Raw genomic sequence first — 24007 nt, forward strand, 5'->3', positions numbered from 1 at the left:
TGGATGGTTGTTTTAGGAACAAGGCATTCTATTTATGTGCGGATGGAATTTCTTGATTACCAAACTATCAATTCATTCAAAAAATAAAAATAAAAATACAGAGAAACAATGTATTTGTGCTGATTCATGAGTAATAGAATTCATATTCTTTACTTTTTCTTAATTTTTTTTTTGTCAAATTAACCATCACCATTAAAGTTATTTTTTTTGCTAAGACATCAGTTTGTTGCTGTGTTAAACCAGTTAAAAAGAGAGGACAAATTCTTCTTTACGGTTCAAAGCAACAGCTACCAAATAAAGACAGAAAACAGAACATAGCCAGGGACAAAGATCTATAACGGAGAGCCCTTTGCTTTGCCCACGGTGCCCTTGTACAATTCTCCAGCTTATCACTACTCAGGTACACAACTAGTTGTCAATGCTTCGATAATCTCAAGTGTCGAGCTAAACTACTCTCAATCCGCCAGGTATAATCATAAAGACGATCATATGGAACAGAATTGGTACCTGTTTTACAGTTCACAATTCCCCACCCTCTTCCTATGTGACGGTACTCCCCATAAGGTCTCCTTACCCTTAACAAATCCATGCCACGAACAGCTCATCTCTATTTGGCCCAATTTTGGCGAGAGAATCTGCACAATTATTTGCTTCCCTAATAATATTCCAGTAAAGAACACTTCCAAAGTTTCCATGGCCCTTTGCAAGGGTTCAGGACCCAATGAACTGCTACTATTGAGTCCGATCCGATGATAAGTGCTCTCTTATCCAAATGGTGACTGGCTGAAGACTTGGAGGCCTGTTTTGGAAGCATAAAGTTCAGCGAAATTGGAATCACTTACTCGGATAGTACCCGAAATCAGTCTCAGCATATGGCCCTCTGCATCTCTGATAACTCCCCCTTGAAGTCAAGTAAGAAGAATTTCGGCAAAAACTCTGCATCTCACTATAAAAACATTTGCCAGTTTTTGCCCCAATAAACTTCAACTCCTTAAACCAACTAAACAAGACTCTTTTAACCTTGCTACCCTTGCCGTCTTCCCATACCAGCCAACACTTAAAAAGAGTACCTCCATTAATACAACCACTATGGTTTTGCTAGGGCCAGAAGATTCTTCATGTAATAAGAACGTGGATCACCGCCTCGTTCGGAAAAACACCACCGTTTCACCTCCTATTGCTGAGCCGAGAAGAAAGAACTTTCCACCTGCTTTAACGGAAGCAGAGTTGATATCGGTATTTAGGCGCTTTGATGGTGACAGAGACGGCTGCCTCAGCTGGCAAGACCTTAAGAATGCGTTCCACAGCATAGGTTCCCGGTTTCCATCATATCGAGCTCTCACGGCGCTTTGTCAGGCTGATAAAAATCGAGACGGATACATAAGCGAGGACGAGATGGATGACCTTATTCAGTATGCTTTCAGTTGTGGGTATTATGCTTGGTAGAATCACCTAATTCTTCATACAAGCTAAGAATATATACATATATATATATATATATAGTTTTGTGGTATCTAGTACCGCTTTCCTTTGTTGTTAAAGTTCTTGAGATGAAGGAAAGAAAATAATTTTGTCTGTTAATTTGGTAGTTGTAATTTACAAACCATGCTTAAAATAAAAAACAACAGAATATAGCAATCATAGCAAACAAAAATTCAAACATAAGTAGATATGATTAATATATAGTTTTATATTTCTCAGTCAAATCATAAATTTTATCCATGAAAAAAGCTTCACAAGCATAGTTTCTAATGAATGGTAAAGCCACGCACAAATCACCACCAGAAGTAGTATACATATTGATTTAACGTCATAGAAAGTTTGATGAAATGTAGCTACGGTCAATATATATATAAATTAATTCTCTTTTACATAAGAAAATTGCCCACCTGATTCTCTGTTTCTGTCTGGTTTCCATAATTCTTGTGTGACGCTGCATTTTCAGCTTTACCTCTTGCTCATTCAAATCTCGGGTATTACCAATCAAATCCAAATGCTCCACCTTATATCCTCTAAGTCACCAATTCTTTCCTTCACCATGTCACATACATTCTTATTCCACTGTTCGATGAAAGCTTTCAGCTTATTTGACTTTGTTTTCAGCCTAAAACCCTCTCTTCCTTCCACTACTGTAGAACATTGAGGCCAAAGTCTTTGTATGTCCACCAGCAGTTAAAAAATTTGAACGGTCTGGGGTCCGAATCCATCGTTTCTGAAGATATCAAGATCAGGCAGTGATCTAAGTATGCCCTTTTTAAACTTCTTTGACAAATGCTATGAAAGTTTGTAAATAATTCAGATGTAAGTAAAATTCCCAGTACATCAAACTGATCCAATACCACTTTTTTATTTACATTTTATTTTATCTATATGGTCATAAGTCATATATTGAGGATATATACATTCTAATCAATTAACATTTTTTTTGTGAACTCAAGCTCAGTCAATTAGTATCCTCTAGTATAATAAGTGAGGCAAAAGTTTAGCATTTGAACATGGAATCCAAGAAATTTAAATTTGACTTTAGATTTAAAAAATCATTAACATGAAAATTTAATTGTTCTATCCAATGCCAAAACTCGGTAGATTCAACCTATCCAATCGTTCTATGGCTCTTATGGTTCACAAGAAAATTAGAGTTATCAGATATATTTTCAATCAAGGTGGTTTTAGGTAAAATCTTAAATTCAAGCCCTAATGCTCTCACCTTTACAGAAAAAGAAAAATCAATGGTGGATTTTAACCAAAAGGAAATGGTTGTATTTTATTTGTCACCAAACCATTTTAGAATTTTACAGAAATTACTAACATGCAATATAGAAATGCAATGCAATTTCAATGCTCTGCTTCCTATGGAGAAAGCACGACAACATTTTTTTACCTTTTTTTATAGAAAAAATTACAATCATAAGTGAAAAAGTGCAACCTTAGCCTATGTACAAAAATATTTAATGAGAATTAAATCTTAAAATTTCCTAGAATCCTTGTATCCTACAAGCTGACAAAGGCTCTAAAAGAAATGCAAGAATTAACTGTAGCTATACTCAGATAGGACGCCCTAACAAAGAAGTCAAGAATGTTTGGTGCGTGAAGCACCTAACAAAGGCTCTAAAAGAAGAACGACTAGTACTGTTAAGAGAGGCAGCGGATCCGAATTCCAACATCTGGATTCATTCCAAGATTCGCTTGTCGGAAAAGCATAGGAATCCACGTGTTCTATGAGGAGCATTTAAATTATTGTGGTAAACAAAAGACTTATCAAGAAAGCGGCATGACATTGCTCCATCAGCTTGTGGGACATAAGGATCTAGCAAACCAGAATAGCAATAGTTAGTTAAGCACCGAACCAAGATGTTTAAGAAGAAATAGGTATATATAAAAGGAAATGTTGGTGATTTGATGTTGATTTGTCGAGATTTTTTTATTATATTTTAAATGTCTGTTTAGATTATTTGTCTAATGTAATTTCGTCTTTGTGTTAGTGATGTTTTGTATGTGTGATATTTTTGTTACTGTAATCTTTTATAGCATAATCAGTTTTTTAATCCAACTATTGTATCACTGGCAATATTTTAACAAAGAGAAAATCGAACCAATGTGACAATCCATGAAAAGGGACTCGATCTGATAAAGCTTCCCTTCTAAGCATGATGGCATTAAGTAAAATAGCCAACTAGAATGACCTTTATTTCCAAAATGCCAAAAAACCTTGACAAAATTCTAAGGAGAAAAATATAATTATACCCATATTCCCTCCAAGAATGACTAATCACGAATTTGAGAATTCAAAATAAGCTGCCAATGTCCTAATTTTTAATAGACCTTCATGCATGCAGCTGTCGAAACGTGTCCTTATATGCCTAATGTACAAATTAGCCCCCTTGCCCTGTCACGAATTAATTAATAAACTATTGTGAAGAGATTTTGAACTTTGGATCATTGAACAAATAACTAAGAAAGAATATGTTTTTGCTTTTTTTTAATGAATTTCGATAATTTTACAATGTTCTTTACCTCTCTATATAAGTCTTTGGTCACCAACAAAATCGTTTTCTGTCAAAGAAAATCTAGGACTTTAGCCTGGGATCGTTTGACCATATACTTTATTCACTCCAAAAATCCCGAAAAGGTTCTAAGCTTTAACTAAAAGCATTCCTGAATCCAATTGCTTCATGTTCTTCTCTCTCCTATAATAAGTTCCCAACAATATTTTAATATAATATGATTCCATTTCTTTTATAGGGTGATTTAATTTTTTTTTTGTTACAATAAAACAAAGTCAAGAGAAAGGGGAAATTCGAATTTAAATGGATTGTAACCCTAGTGATTAAGGGTAGATAAGCAAATTATTGACCTTAATTTATATATGAAATGTCTAAACAAACCCTGAATAATAAAAAACATTTCAGTTTTGAAAAAATATAAACACAGATAGAATGGAATACCAATCTACAAAACAATGACGTGAAGTATGAAGAGTGCAGCCAAAAAATGAAAGACTAAAACACCAAATTAACTTTACTACATATTACAGAACAAAAGAATTGCAAGCAAATTAAGAACCTCATAAACAAGATTAATGCAATTATATACACTTTTAGACCAAAAAGAAAAATGTGTATACCACTTTAATTTTTGAAGATTCGAAGGAGTCTCATGTGATACAAACCGTGTTAGACATTTTCAACAATAATAATGGAAGAATGAAAAGAAGAAAGTACTTTGAACAATTATAATTGTTCAAGACTTATGTTTGTTCAAACAATTAAGTTTGTTCAATTAATTATGGTGAAAAACCAACAATTAGATTTGTTGGAAAATAGACAATTGTGTTTGTTGAAAACAAACCTTTGTGTTTGTTGAGAAGAGGCATCTTTGTCTACAAAGAAACTTTCTTCTATGATAAAACATAATAGAGAAAACAACAATCTCTCTTTCCTTTCTCAATATTCTCAAGATTTTTTCTATATCATTTTGCTGTAAAGAAATCTTATAAAAGTTTGTTAGTGTAAAACGTAGTTAATCACTAAGCTTCATTATATCTTGGAAGTTTATATGTCGATAACTATTTTGTACACTATAAGTAGGGGTGACTAAAATTTTAAAAAAAATGACATTGTTACATGCCTTGGAAGTCATTTCTTGATTTTTTAGTTTTGTGTTCTAACAAATTGGTCCTATAGATTTGCTTTCTTATGAAACTTGTCCATGGCTTGGTTGCTTGTCAAATACATGGGCTTGGCTTGACCCAAGTTGGCTTTTGGACAAGATATTTAAACTTTGGGTCCAATCCAAGATATTATTTTATCAATATAATTTTTTATTTAATATTTAATTTTAAAATATTAATATAATTTTTATTAATATTTTAATGATAAATTTATTCCTTTGAACTCTTTCATGATATTATATGTTAGTATCACGCACTCCCACAAGTAATTTTTTTTGAAAGGCAAGTGAATTTTCATTGCATCTTTACAAAATCCAAGAAATGGCTAACAAAAAAGGAATTGTTAGATATTATATTTTGACATGTGAAGTGGTACATTTGTAAATATTCTAAATGTTTAACGTTATTATTGTATTTTGATTTTACATGAAGACTTGACTATAAAAAGTTTGTTATATTGACAATGTAAAGTTGACTAAGAAAATAATACAATCAGAGCTTTATTCATCTCTTAACTTTCTCTAGATTTTATTCCAGATCCTTAGTCTCTTTCTCAATAATCAACAAAACTTTCTCTAGATTTTTTCTAGATTCTTTGTCTCTTTCTCAATAATCAACATGGTATCAAAGCCAATTTGTTGAATCGATTCTTGCATTTGCTTTTGCTCTTGTCCATAATCTGTTGGTGTTCATCTTATTTTCTTGTAGAATCTTATTCTTAGATTTAGAGGAAAAGATCAAGGGTTTCTTGATTTTTTTTAGAAGATCTGCCGATTAATCTTTTCTATTAGCACTTTGATCATAGATTCTTGAAATACGATGAGTTCTTCATCTGTATCAAAGTTTATGTTGTGTTCTCTGGTGGAAAATCCACAATCGCTGTTCTACCTTCATCATTCTGATCACCACGGCTCAGTAGTATCAATCCAAAGGTCATTACAAATAATTACACATTCTAGAGCCATTCTTTTTCTCTAGAACTATCAATACGAAGCAAGTTGGGATTTATCAACAGCTTGATCAAAGAACTGAAAGTCTCAAATGATCTTCATGTTGCATGGACGAAATGCAACAATTTGATTGTTGCATGGCTTTTAGAGTCGATCTCTCCATTGATAGCGGCAACAGTTTTCTACATCATTTCGGTAGCTTAGATTTGGGAGATTCCAAATAAATGGTTTTCTCAGCTGGATGACTCAAGGATTTGCAATCTTCATTTCACTCTTTCAAATATCACTCGCACAATTGATTCTTACTTTACTGAATTAAATGCAATATGGGAAGAGTTAAGGATGTTCAAGCCACTACCTCACTGTAGTTGCGAAAATTGCAATCAACTTTGTTTTCAACGGTATATGGAAAAATTTGCTAAGGATAATGTGTACAAATTCCTAAATGGTCTGAATGAATCATATGCAGCTCTTAGGTCTCAGATTTTACTCATGAAACCTTTTCCTAGATTAGATGAAGCTTATAATTTGATAATGAGGGAAGAGTCACAAAGGAACATTCGTATGCAAACACAACCACTCTTAGAAAGTTTTGCTATGGCTAGTGTTGGTGGTATTAAGAAGAAAATGAAATCAAATATCATTGTCACCATTGTGGGAAATCAGGTTATGTTAAGGACAACTGTTATCGTCTAATTGGATTTCCCCTAGACTTTAAGTTTCAAAAAATGTGATTTCTTCCATGAATAATGTTGTTGCAAGTGGATCATCCACTGAGCAGGAAGATATTGACAGTGTCATGCCTCATATTTCTTTCACCAAGCAACAATTCAAAAGTTGTTGACACTTGTCAATGAGGATGCTGCTGATTTTGGTCATAAACCATTTACCTCAACTGTTTAAACTACTATCAAAGTTATAAATGTTCAATCAGTCAAGCCTTCAATTGTGAATGCATCAGTGGCAAGTATTATTGCTAGAGCCTCTTGTTTTAATTCTTTCCATGGCATCTATAGTGAATCATCATACACTAACATCTCTGAAATTGATCCTTATTGTTGGATAGTAGATTCAGGAGCTATTGATCATATAACATGTAGTTTGAACTTGTTTATCACATCAATACCTATTAAAAATGCCTTTGTTCAAATGCCAAATAACCGGTTCAGTCAAAATATTATCAAATCTTATTCTTTATCATGTTTTGTATGTACCTAGTTTTAGGTTTAATTTAATTTCAGTTAGTAAACTAACTAAATCAAAAGAATTTCATTTGATTTTTACTGATGTGGACTGTAAACTTCAGAACATCAAGTCACAGAAGAAGACTGGTCTTACTAAACTCAAGGCTGGACTCTACACTCTGCAAGTTAATGATGTTGTTTTTCAAAGTGACAAAAATGTTTCTGCTATTTTTCCTTGTTTTTTGCATAGTAATAAGGTCTCAAACCAAACTATTTTTTTTGTTTCTGACGTAAATACAAGTTCTTGTGTTTCTGTACCAAAGTTTTTAAATTTTGGCATCTTAGACTTGGCCATATTTCATCAAATAGGTTACAAGTAATACATAAAATGTGTCTAAAAGTGTCTTTTGTAAAGGACTCTGTTTATGAAATATGTCCTATGTCTAAGCAAAGAAAGTTACTTTTTCGTGTTCATGTTAAATCTACTTATGTGTGTTTTGAACTCATTCATATGGATATGTGGGGACCATATGCAGTGGCATCTTTGAAAGGGCATCATTATTTTTTAATAATAGTTTATGATTTTAGTAAATTCACTTGGGTCTATTTGATGAAGTGTAAGTCAGAAGTTCTTACCATAGTTCTTAGTTTTGATAATATGGTACATACTTAATTTGATTGCAAAATTAAGCAAATTAGGTTAGACAATGGTTCGACATTTAATCTGATTGATTTCTATTTTGCTAGAGGCATAATTCATCAAGCATCATGTGTAGGTATACCTCAACAAAATGGTGTGGTAGAAAGAAAGCACCAATATTTGTTACAAGTTGCTAGGTCATTTCTTTTCCAGTCTCATCTACCTATCAAATTCTAGGGAGATGCAATTTTGACTGCTACACATATTATTAATAGAATACCGACACCTCTTTTAGAAAATAAGATACCATATGAAATGATATTCAATAGATCCTTTTGTTATTCACATTTTAGAGTATTTGGTGCTCTTTGTTTTGCTTTTACACTTCCACACAATAGAAAGAAATTTGATTCAAAAGCACAAAAATGTGTGTTTATTGGATATCCTGGTGGGATGAAAGGATACAAACAATATGATCCAAATATTCATCAAACAATAGTTTCTAGAGATGTTGTGTTTTATAAGCATGTATTTCCTTATAAAGATTTTGGTCATACCTTTGATTCTTGTATTTATGACACCTTATTTGATATCCCATATTTTTCTAATGTCAATAATCCTTGTTCTAACTCTATTCACATTACATCTTCACCACATTGTTCTGATCATGATGATTCTTCATTTTATCCAAGGTTTGATCCATCTAATGTTGCTCTTAATATTGATCAATCACTTGAAAATTTGTCTTCCAATCAAAACACTGTCCACACTACTTTTGATGAACTCATTATTGATAAGCATACTAATGAACATCATATACCTCAATCTCATACTTTTGAACCTGATCATTCTTCACAACCAAAACCCTTGCTTCGAATAAGTACTAGACACAAATAAATTCCTAAATAACTTGATGTTTATGATCATAATTTAGATACCCAAACAAATCTTCTTACAAAACATCCCATTCATAATTTTCTTTCTTCCACACAATTGTCCAGTACTTACAAGGCCTTTACCACTTCTCTTAACCAATTCTCTGAACCAACAACTTATCATCAGGCAGTAAAGCATTCTTATTTCCAAGCTGCAATGTAATCTGAAATTGAAGGTCTAGAGAGAAATCAACCATGAACTGTGGTATCACTTCCAATTAGTGCTCATACCATTGGGTGTAAATGAGTTTATAAGGTGAAATTAAGGGTTGATGGTAGTCTAGAAAGATATAAAGCTAGACTAGTAGCCAAAAGCTATAGTCAACAAGAGGTTTGATTACCATGAAACGTTTATTCCTGTGGCTAAACAATCTACAATACGGGGTTTTCTTAGCTTTAGCATCTATATATGGATGGCATTTGTCTCAATTAGGTCTTGACAATGCCTTTCTCAATGGAGATTTGGAAGAGACAATTTATATGGATTTACCACAAAGGTATGTAGTTAAGGAAGAGAGTTCTTCAAAATCAAAACTGGTCTGCAAGCTTCAAAAATCTTTGTATGGGCTTAAACAAGCCTCTAGATAGTGGAATTCCAAGTTTACTAGTGCTTTATTAGATTTTGGTTTTAAACAATCAAAATCAGATTATTCTCTCTTTACAAAGAAAACTATTAATAGAGATTTTGTAGCTCTTTTGGTTTATGTTCATAATATTGTCATAGGTACTTCTTCTGTAACAGCAACAGATGAGGTAAAATACTTTCAAAAGTTCAGATTTAAGCTTAAAGATTCAAGAGGTCTCAAGTATTTTCTTGGGCTGGAAATAACTAGGTCCAATAAAAGAATTTTTTTTATGTCAACGAATATATAAATTAGACTTGTTAAATGAGTATGGATCTCTTGGTTCTAAGTCTACTTCTACTCTTGTTGATTATAATACCGAGTTGACTAAAGCAGCTACACATGATACTCTTGTTGATGCCACTTTATATAAATGATTAGTTGGGAAATTGTTGTATTTGACTTTTTCTAAACTGGATATTACTTATGTTGTTAAGAGTTTGTCTCAATTCATAGATAAACCAAGCACCACTCATTTACAAGCAACTTATAGGGTACTTAAGTATCTTAAAAAGGCATCGAGACAAGGTATTTTACTAGCTTTTAATTCTAATGTTCAAGAAAAGGTCTTCACTGATAGTGATTGGGTTGGATGCTTAGATTCCAGACGTTTTGTTACTGGTTTTGGGGTTTTTCTTGGTAAATCTCTTATTAGTTGGTAATATAAGAAGTAATTAGTTGTTGCTCATAGTTCAACAGAGGCTGAATATTGCGCTGTGGCTGCTACTTGTTGTGAAGTTATATGGCTTTTGTCTCTACTCAGTGATTTTGGTTTTTCTCATATTGCTCCAGTTCATTTTTTTTTGTGATAACCAGTCTGCTATTCATATTTGTAAAAATCCTATATTTCATGAGAGGACTAAGCATATTGAACTTGATTGTCATTTTATCCATGATAAAGTTCTTGAAGGAGTCATTTGTCCTCAGCATATTTCTACTAAAGATTAATTGGCAGACATTTTTACTAAGGCGTTACCACCTGTACAATTCACTTATCTGCTAGGCAAGATGAGCATAGATAATATCCATGCTCCTCTTAAGGGAGGTGCTAGATATTATATTTTGACATGTGCAGTGGTCTATTTGTGAATATTCTAAATGTTTAAGGTTATTATTGTATTTTGATTTGACATGAAGACTTGACTATAAAAAGTCTGTTATATTAACAATGTAAAGTTGACTAAGAAAATAATACAATAAGAGCTTTATTTATCTCTTAACTTTCTCTAGATTTTTTCTAGATTCTTCGTCTCTTTCTTAGTAATCAACAAAACTTTCTTTAGATTTTTTTCCAGATTTTTCATCTTTTTCTCAATAATCAACAGGAACATTGCCTATACAACAAAAGAATACACCCAGCCAAATTCCCAAACAATCACAAAAAGATAACAGTAACCGTATACATCAAAGTTTCACATGGCTCAAGGGCCACTAACAACATTAAACCATTCTCAGCTTGCACAAATTCAACACCCACGAATATGTTATAAAGTCTTTAGAACCAAATTTGCCATGAATATTAAACAGAACATAGTGGACTTCCGACTTTTAGGAAACAAATATATGTTTGGGATCTATTTTATAAAATTGAAATCATTGACCTCACCATTACTTGTCAATGACTGAAATCATACTGTGTGGAAACATATACATTTATTACTTTTCAGATCCTAAAGCAAGGATAACTTCCCAAGACAACCATTTTTTTCCAACTTTTCTCATTTCCTTTATTCTTGGTGTCGCATGAACAGCTCTCATCTTTAATTCCTTCCAAGTTAAGGTCATAATCAAAAAGAGTTAAACATGCTTTATCTATAGTTTAGATTCATTTCCAAGAGAGTTGTGTCATGGATTTATGTAGTTTTATGTGCATGTGTTCTTAACTTGTGTGCATGAAAGCAAAGAACTTATGCACTGCTTCATGACAATACTTTAATTGAAATACAAATTTATACTTTCATCTCTTAAGACCTTGTGGTTTGTATATAACTATGTATCCAACACTATCTAGCCAAAAATCATGATAAATGGGAGTAATTAACTTCTTTAGATCATAGTTTCGTTCCAATTTGCCACTATTTACTACTCGGCTTCTTGGCCATGAATTTTCAGAGTAATTTCCCATACTTTCCTATCTCGAAAGAGTTCAAAATTCTTGTCATGCCAATTTAATACCGCCAACTCTGGTTATTTGATCCGTAAAATTTCTTAATATGTTGCAAGTTAATGAGAAAGCAGATCACAAGCAATTCAAGATTGAAACTAGAGACTGGACCCAAAATAGGCTTGGAATTGCTACTAGTTCTTTTGAATTTGGTATTGATTAATTTATGGTTATGATTTTCACTTTTATGCTTGCTTAATTGATTTGAATTATGTGTTAATTATGTTGCTATTTTTTAGTCTGAAGTTAAAATAATCAAAATTATTTAGTACTCCTAATCTATCTCCTAATATATATTTTTGAAATTAATAATTACCGTTAAAGTTGAAATTATTTTATCAATGTAGATGGGTTCATAGGAAAAGTAATTCTATAAATAAGTAAAAAGGATATACTCATTAAGTGGGTGAAAGCAAGATTGAAGTAGTACTTAGAGTACTGAGTGCTATGATAGGTGGTGATGGACAAAGTGTAAAGAATAGGTGTTATGAAAATTGCCCAAGAAACAACAAAGATAAAACCCAGAGAAATCAAGCAAATAGAAAAACATAAGAATTTACGTGATTCGGCCTCTTACCTACGTCCATGGAGTGAAATTGTTCTTCTATTATTGAGAAATTAAAATACAATAAATTGACCTCTATGGCTTCCCAAATCAACCCAAAATCCCATGCACATTCTTTCATAATAACCTCCCAAGAACATTCACCCAAACTATTCTAGCTCCACTTAGAGCAAAAGACAGAGTTTTAAGGTGTCCCTTCTCTAGAGCTTTAAAAGCACTAGTTGCAATTCTAAAGCCTAGAGATCCACTTTTATAATATAAAAATCCAAAGTAGAATGTGATTAGAACTCCATGTGGAATAAGAAGTTCAAAACCATATAATTACTTAATGTTGTACACAAAGAAGAATCCTAATAAAATAATATTTAGAATTCTAGTCAACCTAAAACTCAACAAATCTCCACCTTTGACTTGAATTCAAACTCCTTAAACCTCTTCCACCTGTTGCACCTAATTACAGCTTCCTAACTCCACCTACTTTCCAACACCTTAAACAAATCTCCAAGCATAAGACTTTCCAGTCATTGGCCTTTATAATTACCACGACTACACATACCGAATCAAGCATGGTCCAACACTCAATTCCACAAAATGGCCAATGCACTTGTGTAGCTGTCAAGTCAATGGCACTAATTGACTTTCGAAGGGACCTCAATGACCCTTCCAATTCACTATTGACAAGATTTTGTGTCTTTTCACCATCGTCTACACCATGGGAACCTTTCATCACTTCCTCGACAACTGAAATCTCACTTTGGTAGCTACCATATCTTGTGCACTATTCCTATCCCTTGAAGGCCTCACATTCTAGATGATATAAGCCATTATACAAATTCCCCCTCATCAAGCCCATGTCACCTTGTGTGACTTTTACCACTCCATCACAAGCAAAATATCCATACCCTTTGGAATCTAACAAGCTCAATGATATTAGATTTTTACGCATCTCTGGGACATAGGCCACACCACTCAAAAAACGCACAACCCCATCAAACATTTTGATTTTCACCACTCCAAGACCCGTGACCTTCACTATTGACTTATTACCCAAAGTCAAATTCCCAGCCACCCCTTATTGAAATAAATCAAAATAATCTTTTTGATAACATACGTGAGTGGCAGAAGCTGAATCTAAATACCAATTAGAATTTGCATCCATATTTTTTAAGATTGCAAGGACATCACATTCATCACCTTTAGCAACAAAGGCACACTCACCTTTATTCTTGTTATTTTCATCCCCCTTTGTAGGACAATCCCTTTTAATATGTCCATACCCTTTGCATTGAACACACTGAACATTGTTGGATATAGACTTGTCACCCTTAGATCCCATACCGATTGACTTCTTTCTACGAACCTCAATTACCAATGACAAGCCACTTGGATTTTTATCCCTTTCCTTACTTTTCTTTCAGGCTTCACAAGACATTAACGTTGCTTGTGCTTGTTCTAACTTTATTGTATCTATCCCACATATTAGAGATTCCTCAAATACCTCATAGGAGTTTGGAAGCGAAGCTAGGAACAACAGTGTCTTTTCCTCTTCCTCCACTTTCACATCAACCTTCTTCAACTAATCAAGTATCCCATCACATTCATTCATATGTTCCATGAGGTCTCCATTCTCCTCCATCTTTAAATGATACAACTTTCACCTAAGCTGTAACTTGTTGAAAGACTTTTCGCCAAGTAAATCTTCTCTAACTTTACCCACAACCTTATAGTAGAATTCTCATCAATAACATGGTTAAACACATTATCTCCAATGCAAAGCCGAATAGTGCTCACACACTTTTGCTCCAACTTTACCCATTCAACATCCTTCATGTCATCTGGTTGCCCTTCGTTCTTTCCTAGCAAGGGGTGCATTAAACTTTACTGCACAAGGAGATCTTTTATCTTTCTTTGCCACTACATGAAACTAGTCTTCCCATCAAACTTCTCAATTGACAAATTCGTAGAACTAGTAACTTTCAACATCCTTGTTGAATCTTGAATTTACCAAACCCGAAGCTTTGATATCAGTTTGTTATGAAAATTGTCCAAGAAACAACAAATATAAAACCCACAGAAATCAAGCAGATAAAAAAACACAAGAATTTACGTGGTTCGGCCTCTTGTCTACGTCCACGGAGTGAAACTATTCTTCTATTATTGAGAAATTAAAGTACAATAAGTTGACCTTTATGGTTCCTTAAACCAACCCAAGATCCCTTGCACACTCTTTCTCAATAATCTCCCAAGAACACTCACCCAAACTACTCTAGCTCCACTTAGAGTAAAAGACAGAGTTACAAGGTGTCCCCTCTCTAGAGCTTTCAAAGCACTACTTGTAATTTTAAAGCCTAGAGATCCACTTATAAAAGTCCAAAGTAAAATGTGATTAGGACTTAATGTGGAATAAGAAGTTTAGAACCATACAACTACTCAATGTTGTACACAAATAAGAATCCTAATCAAATAAGATCTAAAATTCTAGTTAATCTAAAACTCAACAATAGGCAAGTGGTAGAGTATGGTTGAGAATAGGGCAAAGAAAGTCTAAACAAAAGAGAATTTGAGAGAAAATATTTAGAGAGAGAGAGAGAGAGAGAGAGAGAGAGAGAGAGATTGCTTTCGGAGTGAAAATGTATTTTTTTGTGCTCAAGAATTCTTGTTCTGCCAAAATGAATTGTCAAAAAATTCTATATATAAAGTCTTGAGAAACAGTTTCTCAAGAACATGCTTTAATGCACGTAATGAATAAGAATATTGAAAAAAAAAATTAATATACAGATATAATACGTAAATTACTAAAAAGAGTTTTATTATACATATTGGGTCACATTTACTGATACTCATTATGTGATCATTGAAGTAGTGACTTTTCTAATAGATGACCATTAATAATGTAATGAAACTTGAGTAGAAGGCAAAAGGGAAAAAGTATAAGATAACAAGGTAAGAGGAATAAAGCACTTGTATTTTTATAAACGGTTTAAAGGAATTAGACTTCTTAATTATCTTCAAATCTAAGCCATCAAGTCAAACTCTCCAAAACATCCCAAAGAAAAACTAATCCGTGAACCATGTCACTTGTTCAAGATTACTTTCAATGTTATTAACATCATAAAGTCCTTCTACTCATTTTGTTTATTCTCATTGTTGCTTGTATAACATTATGCTTAACACATTAACACATTCTTTGAACTTGAGGTATCATGTTAACACATTCCTTATTTGTATGCAAGTTAATTCCAAATTCTCAAGTTTGTTTCATGCCTTTTTTATAGCCAAAAATGAAAGTTCTCAAATAGAATTCTGCTAAATAGGAAAAAACAGTTGGAAAAGAAAACAACAAGACTAGAATAATGGAACAAATTGGAAGATCAGATGACAGCATTGTTGCACTTAATGTTGAATTAGTGGTATCTTCTATGAATGTTGAATTGAGGAATGATCATCTATCCATGGCACCAAGCTGCCGCATCCTTAAAACCCCAAGCATACTTTTCAAGCACAGAGAAAACTCATTTCTCCTCAATTGCTTTTCAATTGGGCCTATGCACCATGGAAAAGAGAATTTGGTAGTCATAAAGAAAATTAAAATCAAGTACTTGAAAGGTTTCCTGTCAGAGTAATCACATTTACAAGTCCGGAGATAATGTCCGAAAAAGCCAAGGAGATTGAGCAACAGAAAATTTTAATTGATTGCATTAGTGCCATTAAGTTGATTAAGGAAAAAGCTAGTGCTTACTACGCAGAAGATGATTATGTTGCAAAACTGGGTGATGAATTCGTAAAGATGTTGGTGCTTGATGGTTGTTTCATTGTTGAGCTACTCCATAAGGACACTGGAGAGGTCACCGAAGAGCAAGATGACCCAATTTTCTCTTTGTCTTGTATGCTCCAATATCTGTATCATGACTTGATTTTGCTAGAAAACCAAATACCCTAGTTAGTACTTGAAACCTTGTTTGAAAAGACCAAGGTGCCTTTCGAAACCAAGTCCCTAATTGAACTTGCCCTTCATTTCTTTGTTAACAAGTTCTCATCTTATCCACCTCCTATAAAAACATACCTTTTTGCTAACCAAGATATCAAGCATATTCTTGATTTGTTAAGGTCATCCTTGGTTTTACCATTCGAAGAAAGAAAAAACAACCCAAGATCTGGGTGGCAACATATTCAAACTGTCACTAAACTCAAAGAGGCAGGTGTGAAATTCGTGAAAGTTGCAGCAGATAGCATCTTGGATGTAAAGTTTAGAGACCGTTCTCTTGAAATTCTATCCCTGCTAATTCAAGAGACAACAGAAACAATCTTACGCAACCTGATCATGTATGAGCAATGTTTGCCGCATTGTGCTTCTATTTTCACTTGCTACGCCAAGGTCTTGGATAACCTTAATGATACCACCAACGACATGGACATACTTTGCAAGAGGGATATTTTTTATACCTGGCTGAGTCTTGTGGATGCTACCCAGTTTTTCAATAAGTTATGCAATGACACTTACTTCAAGCAATTCTATTACTCTAAACTTTGTGATGACCTGAATCGTTATTGCAAATGAGGGTGGCCTAGATTGCGTGTTTACTATGTGTAGAACTATTTTACCAAGCCCTAGGCCATTGCTGCACAAATGTACACTATTATCATGTTTTTCTTCACCTTTTGGCAAGCCTACATTAAAAAGGGTTGATATACTCCCTTTGGTTGTAAAGTGTGTCTTATTCAGTTGCTTGTTTTGATATGTAAACAAAATCTATTTTAATGCAAACAAAAGGAGAAAAAGGTCAACTATTATAACAGTATCACAATTTCCTTATTTCTAGATAAATCTAAGTAAAAAAACCCTAAAAACAGAAAAGTTAAAACAGTACATGAACAAATAAAAAAATTAGTTAGTCATGCAAATGTGTCTAAATTAAATTCAAGGCACCTAAAAATTTACAGTTGATATTTCTTCTCTTCTCTGCTTTCTTTTCCTTACAAATTGTCAAAAATATTTAGTTAATTGTACAGGGGCTAGGGTTCTTGTGATAGGAAAAGAAAGCGTTGTAAACAAGTAAAAGGGATATATCAGAAAAGACGGCGAGAAAGATTGGAACAGTTCTTGAAGTACTAAGTGTTGTGCAAGTGGAAGAGAATAGATGAATAGTAGAGTAATGATTGAGGATAAGTAGAGAATAAGCGAGCAGTAGAGTGAAGCTGAAAAGCACTAAGTAGAAAAGTGCTAGAGAAAGAATTTAGAGAGAGAAAAGCTATGAGTGAGATTGCTTTAGCCTCGAAGAGAAGGTCCCCAAATGAATTGTGAAGGCTTTATATATAGTGCCAGAAGTGGTGATTATTCAAGAATAGGTTTTAATGTGCATAATGAATGACATTATTATGAAGAGTTTTAATGTGAGTAACCGTTACTGTAAGTCATTATATAGATATTAAAATGGTGATTTTCTTGCATATAATGAGCAACGATTAGAAACTTATTATGTGACCGTTGAAGTAATTGAATGTAATAAGACTTGTTCTCGAATATAAAGTAATAGAGAAAAGGTACACGTGAAAAGCTACATAAGAACAAGTTAAAAGAAAATGTTTACATGAACATGTATGAAAAAAACTATACGTGAAATAGAAACAACTTAATCTAATTACAAATCCAATCATCAATATTTTCAAAAAACAGTGCCTAAATAAAGGAAGGGAAGGGACACAACTAAGTCAACCAATATTTTGCATGACTATAATTTTCTAGAAGAACATAACCAAAGTTAATCCTAACAACTAAATTAACCAAGATGTTTTTGTAAACATGAGTGTAAATCAAAAATAAATGTTTGTGACTTGACAATAGTTTGACGAGATTTTTTAAATTATTTTTATTTATTTTTATATGCAGAAAGTTTAAATGGTTATTATATTTTAAATTTATGTTTAGCGGGTTTATCTAGTATAATTCTGTCACAACCCGGAACTCCTATCGAGCCCGTGACAACCGTCGTGACGTCCCGATAGACATTCATTACTCCGAATGTCAATCGAAACCTCGCAAGACTCAGTTTTTCTTGCTTCCCCTGTGAGTATTAGTCACTAAAATTATGTTTTGAGAGATTATAAACTATTTTCAAATCAAAACAATAGAAAAACAATTTTTTTCTCACAGGGGCATTTTGTTCATTTTTTTCAAAAATCTAGAAATCTGTTAAAAATGTAGTATACGAGTACAAAACACATAATTCATAATCAAAAATAAGTTTAAACATCTAAAACCTTCATTCAAAATGAAATTATGATTATTTGGATATAATAAAAAAATAAAAGAAATATTTAATAAAATATTCTATTTTCTTATACACAATATTTTTAGAGTTATACGTAAATAATTTTTGTAGTGTAAAAGCAAAATAAAATAATACATACTGTAATACAGTAAGCCAGAGTATTTAATTTAATTTACAATAACCAGTGGGCCCTAGAATAACTAAAAGTAAGAAAGACTGTGAACTTACAGTTTGGACGATGCAAATCCAATTGTAGCCCTCAACGAAATGAGCTATCTACCGACTATCCTGAGCTTGAAATGGGTGGAAAGGAGGGTAGTGAGATTATATAATCTCAGTGAGTAAACAAATACCATTTAAAATATCTAAAGCTGAGTAAATGGAGACAGATAAAATAGTTTAACATACTGTAATTTATCACCTTTCAACTCATTTCAACCAAATAAAATCAATTCATATAAATCGAGTAATCAACATGGCTTATGAATTTCTTAAAACTTTGACTCGTGCCAAAAATCATTCTCATACTCAGTTATTATGGATACCTTGATTGAGGGCTATCCCAACCGAGTCCGCCAAGGCTGTTAAAAAGTTATGTACGCATATATCATGTTTTTATTTTGAAAACATAGTCGTTTCTTGGCGTTGGCTGACTTCACCCTCATGTGGTGGTTTGGCGTGAAGTGAACTCTAAAGTGTTAATCTCAGGAGTTATCCATCTGCACCTCTCATACTGAGGTATGAATATAATAGGGTTACCGTGCCCCACTAGTAGGCTGGTCCGCGAAACCCGTCCACTGTAGTGACAAATTTATAACTCACCAATTTAATAAAATTTGCGATAGCATGACATGGCAATTATTTTATTTTACAGCCTCTCAAGGCAAATTAACAGTTCAAACATTTTCATCACATATACCAAATCAACCAATCATGCCAATATTATCATAAGCCATTCAATTCAAACCATGATTTATAACACAACAATTTAGTCTCCAATTGCTCCATTTTCAAAACCATCATTCAATTTCAAGACAATATATAAAATCATTTTCATTTAATCACATTTTGCTTATAAAACATAAAGATTTACCATTTAAACTCATTTTTCATAAAATCACAAAATCGGATAAAAACCACTTTAGATAATTAAGATGATAGTAAGGTTACTCATTATTTCGGGAGTCGAATTCCAAGTACTCTGATTCTTGATCCTCGGGTACTATCTCTTTACTTTTGCCAGAATGCTCACTATCTAGACATAATGCACAATAAGCCGTTTACTACATTGTGCTAAATTGTTATAAAACCAATTCATGCTTTATTCTAAGGTATGAAATGGGATGCAAATTGTTCGGATTATTGTTCAAATACGGTGTTCTACACAAATTCAATTGTGTACCTAAATTAAACGGTATTGGCCTAATTCGATCTATCACTCGATTAATTGGCCAATACGTCCAATTTAACTCCAAATAATTTCATTTTTCTCCCAATACTCCAAATCATCAAACACAAGTCAAATAGCATAAAATCTAGCAAAATCATTTTCACATTTTCTCTTGGGAAATTCGGCAATGGTGGGTGCATCAACACTATAATTTTCCCTACTTGATTCTCACACCATAAATCACTAATTCCTAACCAAATCACTTGAAATAAAATCAAAATCATCCTCAATATTCCACATGGAGAATTCGGCCAATGATGGGTGATGGAAGAACATGAATTTTTCTTGCTTGATTTTCATGTTACACATCACTAATCAACTAAAAACACTAAAATACATTGAAATCTAACCAAATAAATCATCAAATCTTCTCTCTCTAAATTCAGTCAGCCGTGAATCCTTCATGATATCTTGTGATTCAACTGTGGAAAATGCAAAATAATGCATGGGAAAGGTAGATCACAAGTCAAAATCAAGAAATTTTACCTTTGATTGCTTGATTACTTGAATTTTCACACTTTTCCCTTGAATTTTTCCACCTAGGGTTTTTGTTCTTCTTTTCTTCCTTTGTTCTTGCTATGGCCGACCATAATGAAGAGAAATGGGCTAATTTTATGCTGATTTTTAAGCCAAAAAAATAAATGGATATAAATTTGACACATGTCACCATTCCATTGGTCCATGCGTCATACTTAGCCATTAAGCAATCTCTCTCCACCACTTAAATTTTCTCAATTATCCATGATAATATTGGGTAAAATCCATATGTTGGACATGTCACAACCCGAAACCTCTCTTGGGCCCATGACAACCATCGTGACGTTTTGATTGATACTCATTACCCGGAATACCAATCGGAACCCCGCAAAGCTTACATATAAGTTTAAACAATTTTCAGTCGTTTCCGGCTCACGTAAATCAAAAGACAAAAATATAGCATTTTTATATAAAACAATATTTATAGAAACATGTGTAAGTAATCTTTTGTAACTTAGAAGTAAAATAAATTCATACATACAATAATTTGCAAAGTTATAATGTACAATAATAATTACAATGACAAGTGGCCCCTAAATACACCAAGTGTTGGTGATAGTAACCTACTGTCTGTGAGATAGAGGGGTTAACTGGAATCCTCGACAAAATCGATATCCACAAGCTACCACAAGCCTGAAATATTTGGAAAGGAGGTGGGTGAGATTTTGCAATCCCAATGAGTAAACAGACATTATCATAAATATCTAAAAGCGAGTAAAATGGAGGCAAGTTTAAACAACATATTACAAACCATTTCATAAGGTTTTCAATTTATTTCTTAAACCATAAAATATTTATAATTTACCAAAACAATTGTTAAGGCTTCTGACTTTTATTAAAAGCAAGGCTCAAGCCAAAACTAATCCTCGGGGATACCTTGGCCGAGGCATCTAACCGAGTCCACCAAGGTTGTTAAGATATTTACATGTGAAACACATTTTAGTTTTGAAAACAAGCCGTTCCTTAGTGTTGGCCGAGTTACACATTCACGTGAGGGTTCGACGTGAAGTGAGCTCTAACACTACCCCGGGAGTTACCCTCTCGCCTCTACAACCGGAGTAACTATATAACCGGGTTTACCGTGCCCCTCTAATAGGCAGTCCACGAAAATCCGTCACTGCAGTGACTAAACCCACCAATTTTAATAAAATTTCGATATTATAACATGGCTTTTATTTAGTTACCCAGCCTGCATAGTAAAAGACAGCTTACATAAATTCTCAATGCAATTATAAAATATAGCCACATATACTCATATATCATAAGCCATTCATAGGAAAATATATTTTTCAAGACAATTGACGGCCTCCAATTACTCAATTTCATAATCAAAAGTTTCTTATTTCAGAAAATCAAGACAATATATTTATTTGTCACATTTATTTCTAAAACATCAAAAATCCCATTTTAATCTCATTTTCGTCTCATAAAATCCATGAAAAGCATTTAAAAATAAACTCTAGATAATTTACAATAATAATAGGTTTACTCACCGTTTGTACCAATTAAATGCTTTCTAGGTACCCCGATCACTGTTTGTCGGGTATGACTTCCTTGCCTTTACCGGAAGGCTCTCCTCTTAGACACATTGCAAAAATTACACAATTCACCATATTGATGCTAAATCACTATATAATTGACTTAAATCCTATACTAATGCATGGTATGAAATGCAATAGCCTAAAACAGCTTAAACGTGGTATTAATCTATTTTTGGCACTTTACCCGATAAATTGCTAACGCGCTCCATTTTAGCTCTAAATTGTCCCATTTTCTCTCCAACATTTCTAACCATTAAATATCAGCCAATAACTCACTAAAATCACCAAAATCAGCTCACTTTCCTCCTTGGAAAATTCGGCCAAAAATGGGACATTAATTCGGTAAATCTTTCACTTTATTTTTCTATCATATTTAACCATTTTTCATCATTTTCTCTTCATTTCTCTTAGAATAAAAACCCGTTAATCATCATTGTACATCATTGAACATTCAGCCAAGGGTGGGTATTGTGAAAATTTTATGCTTTCTTGCCCAATTTGATTTCTATACACATTTAACTAACTAAAACTATCAATTTAACTAAAAATCAAAACATAAAAATTTCAAATTCCTCCCCCTTGAATTTCGTCCAGCCCTTGATATCACTTTTTGATCTCTCTCCTCAAGCATGCTAAATGGAAACAAAGGCGTAAGAAAGGTAGAAATCAAGCTAAAGTCGAAAAATCTTACCGTTAGACGTGTAAACGGTCAAAAAATGAGATTTCCCCTTTGAATTTTCTAGTTTTCCTTTGGTTTTTCTCTTTTCTTCCTTTCCTCTCTATTCTCCCTCTTGTTCTCTCCTTATGGCCGGCGATCACTTAATATAGGGTTTAAATGGGCTGACTTTTCATTAAAATAATATTAAACAATTAAAAAGTGCCATGTGTCACTTTCTCATTGGCCCGTTTTTAAAATTTCATCCATTAAACTTCTATTTTTTACCACTTGAAATACCATAGTTATTCATACCAAAAATAAGTAAATCCTATGATTTTGACAAGTTTTGGGTGGTGAAAATCACGGTTTTTACCCCGGGACGACAAAATTATCGTTTTACCCTTATGTTTCAAAAATTGTCGAAATTGAAATTTTTCACTTCCTATCATTAAATTATACTCCAAATAGTTAATCTTGGTCAAAAATTTCACTCCATGATCAAATTATTATCTTAGGTGGTAAAATGACAATTTTGCCCCTAAACATCAAAATTTCCAATTTTTCCCCAAATGAACCCTCGAACTCCGAACAATCATTTTTAGTCATTCCTGGACTGTAAAATATTAAATTTCATTCTACGATTCCTATTTGAACTAGTTCGAGGTTAAATCAACTTAAGTGTACCGTTAAGTATAATACCGAGTTTCGTCTATTCTTAGGGACTTTCCTAGCGTAATAACATGTTACTTAGTGCATGTATGTCATGACATGTGTTTATAGGGTCGGGTTTTACAGGACAAGTGTTGGGTGGTGTAAAATTACAATTTTGCCCATGGGGTGACAAAAAGACTATTTTACCCCTATGCTCGAAAAATACCGAAATTAAAATTTTTAACTTCTCAAACTCAAATTATACTCCAAATGATCAATCTTAGTCAAAAATTTCATCCAACACTCACATCTTAACCTCGGGTGGCAAAATGACCTTTTTGCCCCTAGGTCATGAAAATTCCAATTTGACTCTAAATTGGTCATCGAACTCCGAATCACCATTTTAAGTCATTCTGGGATTTTAAAATCCTCAATTGCATCTTAAAATCTCTATTTGGTCTAGTTCGAGGCTTAATTCAACTTAATTGTACCATTTGGTACATTATCGTCCTTTAACGATATTCGAGGTACCCAAGTAAGCAAACATGCATTCTTATATAAGAATGGCATAATAAACATATTATAGAGCTGAGCTTGATAGCACTACCCCCTTTAAAATAAAATTTTGACCTCAAAATTTCATTTATTGAACTCAGAGAAAATGTGGGGA

At 33.1% G+C, this 24007-nt stretch overlaps 1 protein-coding gene and 1 pseudogene across 1 annotated transcript; both read left to right on the forward strand.

The window, feature by feature from the left end:
• Positions 193-1469, forward strand: LOC18600973 (probable calcium-binding protein CML29). Its single transcript, XM_018119288.1, has one exon. It carries the CDS (start codon positions 1090-1092, stop codon positions 1444-1446), a length of 357 nt encoding a protein of 118 aa, XP_017974777.1. The 5' UTR covers positions 193-1089; the 3' UTR covers positions 1447-1469.
• Positions 15569-16918, forward strand: LOC18600976 (annotated as a pseudogene).

This window comes from Theobroma cacao, chromosome 4, assembly GCF_000208745.1.
Source record: "Theobroma cacao cultivar B97-61/B2 chromosome 4, Criollo_cocoa_genome_V2, whole genome shotgun sequence".
Taxonomy (NCBI): Eukaryota; Viridiplantae; Streptophyta; class Magnoliopsida; order Malvales; family Malvaceae; genus Theobroma; species Theobroma cacao.

What these genes read in the sequence shown, in the direction of transcription:
- LOC18600973 (XM_018119288.1), top strand. Translation starts at nt 1,090, where the DNA reads ATGGTTTTGCTAGGGCCAGAAGATTCTTCATGTAATAAGAACGTGGAT.